General features: G+C 39.9%; 1 protein-coding gene across 1 annotated transcript; it reads left to right on the top strand.

Moving 5' to 3' along the window:
• Positions 1–279: 279 nt before the first annotated feature.
• On the top strand, positions 280–3,912 carry LOC143262423 (uncharacterized; the record flags this gene model as incomplete). Its single annotated transcript, XM_076528198.1, has 6 exons — positions 280–1,228; positions 1,661–2,133; positions 2,210–2,711; positions 2,756–3,064; positions 3,164–3,405; positions 3,518–3,912. Coding segments are annotated over exons 1-6 (2,870 nt in total), but the record flags the coding sequence as incomplete, so codon positions are not given.
• Between the last annotated feature and the right edge of the window lie 4,496 nt (positions 3,913–8,408).

Here is an 8,408-nt window from a genome sequence, read left to right as displayed (position 1 = left end):
AAATACGCGGAAAAACATTGGTCCTTCGAGCCGGATTTAGTGTTTGTAAATTCAACAGACATCTACAACTCAACCAACAGATGATCATTCATAGGATCATAACACCACCAATATCAGGCCGATCCACGCTAGCAACTCTGAAATCCTAGTACACATCCGCCCTCAGAGCCACAAGGAGACAGGAACATCAGCGAAACCCAATCATTCAATTCTTCGCATCACAAAGGTAGGCTCATTCATAGCATCATCGATTCCCATATCGCGTCCCGTTTTCCTACAATGGCTTCCGCAAACATCCAAATCAGCACGTTACGCCGCAAACGGGGTAACATTATCGGTCAAATTACAATACTTACCAGAGTTCTGGACAATTCACAAGATCCAGATCACTGCGATAAACTATTAATAACAGAACATCTCAATGGACTTGTTAAATCATGGAATCGGTTCGATGATATACAATTTGAAATAGAAACGCTAGATTCATCGGAAGAAACGCGACGATCAGAGATCCAATGCGATTTTTACGCAGTTGTAACTCGTGCGAAACGAATTCTTCAACAAGACGAGTCACTGAACAACACGCGCAACAACCTTACTGAGTCACCAGCATCTATCGTATCAGCCCCCATAGCCGTAAAATTACCGGAGATGCGATTACCGACGTTCGACGGAACCATTGAAAATTGGTCATCCTTCTACGACCTGTTTTCATCGACGATCGACCGCAACGAAAACCTCACCTCAGTGCAAAAATTGCAATACCTAAGATCAACCCTCACCGGGAAAGCCGCCGCATGCATCAAATCGTTAACAACGACCGATGTGAACTACCCTGCCGCGATTGAAGTACTGAAAGAAAAATTCGACTGTCCACGCAAAACCCTCTTCCGACATTGTGATGCGATTCGAGAGATTCCGAAGCTCGCAAAAGACAGACCCGAAGCAATCGACGATTTACTAGACACTTTGAATCAACATCAACGCGCATTAAACAATCTCAGGGAACCTGTAGCAACTTGGAACACATTTCTTATATCAACAATCCTATCGAAACTCAATTCAGATACAATTTTGCAATGGGAACTCGCGTTACCAGACAAGCAAATGCCATCATACACGCACCTCATCAAATTCTTACGCAAACGAGCAAACTGTTCAATAGTTGTCAACGGAACCAATCTAATCTCCAGAACTCGTCACCCCTCAATAAATGCATATCCTAAAAGTATCCACGCAAGCTACTCGAAGACGTAGACATTTTTCACCGCCAAAACTGCCCAATGTCCAATCTGCAACGGGTCACACATGGTTCGGGATTGTGAAGTCTTCAATTCAGCTTCCCCCACTACGCGATTAGAAAATGCTACAAAAAATTCATTGTGCCACAATTGTTTACGACCTGGCCACATCACCAACATATGCCGCTCGATTTTCACATGCCGAATTTGCAACCAACGTCACCACACTCTTATACATCAACCAAACGATACGGTGAATCAGAAACCCTCCACCTCCGCAACTACGACCACACACACATCCATATCAACTCCAGCTCCACAAGAAGAAATCACTGAGCCAGACCAACCTTTGTACAATCGGTGACTATTTCCTCGTGGGATCTCAAGGGACAGGGACACTCACAACATTTTTATTGTAGACTCCCAATCAAACGACCTTTTGGTTACGGCAATAATCCACGCTATCAGTAGGACACATAAACCAGTGACATGCCGGGCTTTAATCGACACCTGCTCGACCACAAATTTCATGACACAAGATCTTGCAAAGAAACTCTCCTTACCTCTAAAACATTGTTCTATTCTGGTCGGCGCGCTCGATACTCTCACTACTGTGGCGAAACACATCGTCGAGGCCACCATCCGTTCCAGAATCAAGAACTATCAACGAACTCTCACCTTTTTAGTCGAGCCCAACATTGCAACCGCAATTCCAGTCGATACAATTGTCCCAAGAAACATCGAACTCGCAGATCCTACGTTCCACCGCCCGGCACCAATCGACATGCTGTTAGGGGCCGGCACGGCATTATCCATTTTAAGTGTAGGTCAAATCAATCTTTCACAACCCGATGACCCAGACCTATATGTTCAGAAAACAATGTTGGGTTGGGTAATCGGGGGGAGCGCACCCACATTCAAACCAATAAGAAGTGCTTCATGCCACACACACACACACATCACTCCAGTTCGATCTCACACGTTTTTGGGAAATTGAAGACGGTCCACAAATACCTCATTTCTCAGAAGCAGAAACAGCATGTGAGGAATATTTCAAAAACACGATCACACGAAACGCGGAAGGAAGATACGTCGTATCACTTCCATTCAACAACGACAAACCAAAACTCGGAGAATCGAAGTCAGCAGCCTATAAACGATTTCTATCCTTAGAAAGAAAGTTAAAACGAGATCCGGAGTTAAATAATCAGTACGAAGCTATTTTTAAGGAGTATCTGGATCTTGGCCACATGTCCGAGATCCCTGACACCAATGAAGGCCATTACCTTGCACACCACGGGGTACTCAAGATGTCCAGCCAAACCACCAAGCTCCGCATCGTTTTCGACGTATCAGCTGCCTCAAGCACGGGTCTATCACTCAACGACGTATTACATACTGGCCCCAAAATCCAAGATGACTTATTGTATATTCTCCTGAGATTCCGCACATATCAATACGTTGTCACTGGTGACATCGAAAAGATGTACCGACAATTTTTAATACACGTCCAGAAGATAGGAAATATCAACAAATACTCTGGCGAGACCATAACGACAGCATTAAGACTTTCCAACTGAATACCGTCACGTTCGGACTATCAGCAGCGCCCTATTTGGCCATACGATGCTTAACCCAATCAGCGGACGATGAACATCACCGTTTTCCCCAGGCTTCCAAAGTTTTAAAACAAGATTTCTATGTAGACGATCTGATAACTGGACCCCCCACGATCCAAGAAGCCATCTCATTGCGCAAGGAACTAACATCATTACTCAACACAGCAGGGTTACACATCAGGCAATGGGCATCCAACGACAAACGTTTACTCGAAGATCTATCCGACGAAAACATAAATCAACAATTACATTAGGGCGAATCATCAATAGTCAAAACTTTAGGGATAGTCTGGAATTCGGCAGACGACTCCATCACCTACACTGTTAGACCCATTCACCACACACCCCGCGCCACCAAACGCTTTATTAGTTCAGAAATTGCAAAAATTTACGACCCTCTAGGCCTATTAGGACCAGTCATCATTACGGCAAAACTAATCCTTCAGGAGCTTTGGACTTTAAGAATCGATTGGGACGAATCCTTACCCATGGCAATACACAATAAATGGAGTCAATATTACGCTCTATTACCTCTGCTCAACCAGGTAAGATTCCGGCGAAAATCTATGATTCAATCATCATCCAACAATTGAACTACATGGATTCTGCGATGCTAGCGAAAGAGCCTACGGTGCCTGCGTGTATATTCGATCTCAGAACAATCACGGGGAGACAATCGTGGAACTTCTAGTCGCAAAATCCAGAGTCGCACCTTTAAAGAGGAAATCCATTCCGCGACTCGAATTATGTGGGTCAGTGTTGCTAGCATCACTCATGACCACCGTGAAGAAGGCACTAGGCCTGCAGATCGAACGCATAGTATATTGGACAGATTCCACGATAGTTTTACATTGGTTGAGATCCTCAACCTTAAAAACCTTCGTCGCCAACAGAGTGTCTGAAATTCAATCCACTACAACCATCACAGATTGGCGCCACGTCAGTTCTACAGACAACCCTGCAGATTTGTTGTCGCGGGGTCAAACAATTAAAGACTTTTTACAATCATCCATTTGGCAGAACGGACCATCTTGGCTTCAAATACTTCCGACGTATGTGATATAGCTACAAATGCAGGCGCAGCAAACGAGTTCGCTTCAAATCCATGCGAAACACATGATGTAGATTCAAAGCAATGCGATGTATAAGGTTTAGCTTCAAATCGATGAGAAACAAATGATTTAGCTTCAAATACTTGCGATATAAGTAATATAGCTTCAAATGCTGGCGAAATAATCGAGTTAGATTCAAAAACTAAGCGAAACATATGATGTAGCTTCAAATCAATGCGATGTAGAAGGTTTAGCTTCAAATCCAGGCGAAACAAATGATTTAGCTTCAAATCCAGGCGAAACAAATGATTTAGCTGCAAATACTGGTTAAACAAACGAGTTAGCTTCAAATCCATGCGAAACACATGATGTAGCTTCAAATCAATGCGATGTAGAAAGATTAGCTTCAAATCCATGTTAAACAAATGATTTTGATTCAAATATTTGTGATTTAAGTGATATAGCTTCAAATGCAGGCGAAACAAACGCTTTAGCTTCAAATCCATGCGAATCACATAATTTAGCTTCAAATTCATGCGAAACACATGGTTTAGCTTCAAATTCATGCGAAACAAATGATTTAGTTTCAAATACTTGCGATATAAGTGATATAGCTTCAAATGCTGGCGAAATAAACGAGTTAGCTTCAAATCCATGCGAAACACATGATGTAGCTTCAAATCAATGCGATGTAGATTATTTAGCTTCAAATCCATGCGAAACAAATGATTTAGATTCAAATACTTGCGATATGAGTGTTATAGTTTCAAATGCTGGCGAAATAATCGTGTTAGCTTCAAATCCATGCGAAACACATGATGTAGCTCCAAATCAATGCGATGTAGAAGGTTTGGCTTCAAATCCATGCGAAACAAATGATTTAGCTTCAAATACTTGCCATATAAGTGATATAGCTTCAAATGCTGTCGAAATAAACGAGTTAGCTTCAAATCCATGCGGAACACATGATGTAGCTTCAAATCAATGCGATGTAGAAGGTTTAGCTTCAAATCCATGCGAATCAAATGATTTAGCTTCAAATACTTGCGATATAAGTGATATAGTTTCAAATGCTGCTGAAATAATCGAGTTAGCTTCAAATCCATGCGAAACATATGATGTAGCTTCAAATCAATGCGATGTAGAAGCTTTGGCTTCAGATCCATGCGAAACAAATGATTTAGCTTCAAATACTTGCCATATAAGTGATATAGATTCAAATGCTGTGGAAATAAACGAGTTAGCTTCAAATCCAAGCGAAACGCATGATGTAGCTTCAAATCAATGCGATGTTGAAGGTTTAGCTTCAAATCCCTGCGAAACAAATGATTTAGCTTCAAATACTTGCGATATAAGTAATATAGTTTCAAATGCTGGCGAAACGAACGAGTTAGCTTGAAATCCATGCGAAACACATGATGTAGCTTCAAATCAATGCGATGTAGATTATTTAGCTTCAAATCCATGCGAAACAAATGATTTAGCTTCAAATACTTGCGATATAAGTGATATAGCTTCAAATGCAGGCGAAACAAATGATTTAGTTTCAAATACTTGCCATATAAGTGATATAGCTTCAAATGATGGCGAAATAAACGAGTTAGCATCAAATCCATGCGAAACACACGATGTAACTTCAAATCAATGCGATGTTGATGGTTCAGGTTCCAATCCACGCGAAACAAATGATTTAGCTTCAAATACTTGCGATATAAGTGATATAGTTTCAAATGCTGCTGAAATAATCGAGTTAGCTTCAAATCCATGCGAAACATATGATGTAGCTTCAAATCAATGCGATGTAGAAGGTTTAGCTTCAAATCCATGCGAAACAAATGATTTAGCTTCAAATACTTGCGATATAAGTGATACAGCTTCATATGCTGGCGAAATAAACGAGTCAGCTTCAAATCAATGCGAAACACATGATGTAGCTTCAAATCAATGCGATGTAGATGGTTTAGCTTCAAATCCATGCGAAACAAATGATTTAGCTTCAAATACTTGCGATATAAGTGATACAGCTTCATATGCTGGCGAAATAAACGAGTCAGCTTCAAATCAATGCGAAACACATGATGTAGCTTCAAATCAATGCGATGTAGATGGTTTAGCTTCAAATCCATGCGAAACAAATGATTTAGCTTCAAATACTTGCGATATAATTGATACAGCTTCATATGCTGGCGAAATAAACGAGTCAGCTTCAAATCAATGCGAAACACATGATGTAGCTTCAAATCAATGCGATGTAGATGGTTTAGCTTCAAATCCATGCGAAACAAATGATTTAGCTTCAAATACTTGTGATACACATGATTTAGATTCAACTGAATGCGAAACTAACGAGTTAGCTTCAAATCCAAGCGAAACGCATGATGTATCTTCAAATTAATGCGATGTAGAGAATTAATCTTCAAATCCAAGCGAAACAAATGATTTGGCTTCAAATACTTGCGATATAAGTGATATAGCTTCAAATGCTGGCGCAATTAACGAGATAGCTTCATATCCATGCGAAACACATGATGTAGATTCAAATCATTGCGATGTGGAAGGTTCAGCTTCAACTCCATGCGAAACAAATGATTTCGCTTCAAATACTTGCGATATAAGTGTTATAGCTTCAAATGCTGGCGAAATAATCGAGTTAGCTTCAAATCAATGCAAAACACATGATGTTGCTTCAAATCAACGCGATGTAGAAGGTTTAGTTTCAAATCCATGTGTAGCAAGTGATTTAACTTCAAATACTTGCGATATAAGTGGTCTAGCATCAAATGCTGGCGAAATAATCGAGATAGCCTCAAATAAATGCGAAACACATGATGTAGCTTCAAATCAATGCGATGTAGATTCTTTAGCTTCAAATCCATGCGGAACAAATGATTTAGCTTCAAATACTTGCGATATAAGTGATATAGCTGCAAATGCTGGCGAAATAGACGAGTTAACTTCAAATCCATGCGAAACATATGATGTAGCTACAAATCAATGCGATGTAGAAGGTTTGGATTCAGATCCATGCGAAACAAATGATTTAGCTTCAAATACTTGCGATATAAGTGATATAGCTTCAAATGCTGGCGAAATAACCGAGTTAGCTTCAAATGCATGCGAAACACATGATGTAGCTTCAAATCAATGCGATGTAGATGGTTTAGCTTCAAAACCATGCGAAACAAATGATTTAGCTTCAAATACTTGCGATATAAGTGATATAGCTTCAAATGCTAGCGAAATAAACGAGTTACCTTCAAATCCATGCGAAACACATGATATAGCTTCAAATCAATGCGATGTAGAAGGTTTAGCTTCAAATCCCTGCGAAACAAATGATTTAGCTTCAAATACTCGCGATATAAGTGATATAGCTTCAAATGCTGGCGCAATTAACGAGTCAGCTTCAAATCAATGCGAAACACATGATGTAGCTTCAAATCAATGCGATGTAGATGGTTTAGCTTCAAATCCATGCGAAACAAATGATTTAGCTTCAAATACTTGTGATACACATGATTTAGATTCAACTGAATGCGAAACTAACAAGTTAGCTTCAAATCCAAGCGAAACGCATGATGTAGATTCAAATCAATGCGATGTAGAAGGTTCAGCTTCAACTCCATGCGAAACAAATGATTTCGCTTCAAATACTCGCGATATAAGTGATATAGCTTCAAATGCTGGCGCAATTAACGAGTCAGCTTCAAATCAATGCGAAACACATGATGTAGCTTCAAATCAATGCGATGTAGATGGTTTAGCTTCAAATCCATGCGAAACAAATGATTTAGCTTCAAATACTTGTGATACACATGATTTAGATTCAACTGAATGCGAAACTAACGAGTTAGCTTCAAATCCAAGCGAAACGCATGATGTAGATTCAAATCAATGCCATGTAGAAGGTATAGCTTCAGATCCATGCGAAACAAATGATTTAGCTTAAAATACTTGCGATATAAGTGATATAGCTTCAAATCCTGGCGAAATAAAAGAGTTAGCTACAAATCCATGCGAAACACATGATGTAGCTTCAAATCAATGCGATGTTGATGGTTCAGGTTCCAATCCACGCGAAACAAATGATTTAGCTTCAAATACTTGCGGTATAAGTGATATAGCTTCAAATGCTAGCGAAATAACCGACTTAGCTTCAAATCCATGAGAAACACACGATGTAGCTTCAAATCAATACGATATAGAAGGTTTAGCTTCATATCCATGCGAATCAAATGATTTAGCTTCAAATACTTGCGATATAAGTGATATCGCTTCATATGCTGGCGAAAAAAACGAGTCAGCTTCAAATCAATGCGAAACACATGATGTAGCTTCAAATCAATGCGATGTTGAAGGTTTAGCTTCAACTGCATGCGAAACAAATGATTTAGCTTCAAATACTTGCGATATAAGTGATATAGCTTCAAATGCTGGCGAAATAACCGAGGTAGCTTCAAATCCATGAGAAACACATGATGTAGCTTCAAATCAAT

Source organism: Megalopta genalis, unplaced genomic scaffold (assembly GCF_051020955.1).
Source record: "Megalopta genalis isolate 19385.01 unplaced genomic scaffold, iyMegGena1_principal scaffold0131, whole genome shotgun sequence".
NCBI lineage: Eukaryota > Metazoa > Arthropoda > Insecta > Hymenoptera > Halictidae > Megalopta > Megalopta genalis.
The sequence above is the reverse complement of the archived record's forward strand: the minus strand, read 5'-3'. Positions and strand labels throughout refer to the sequence as shown.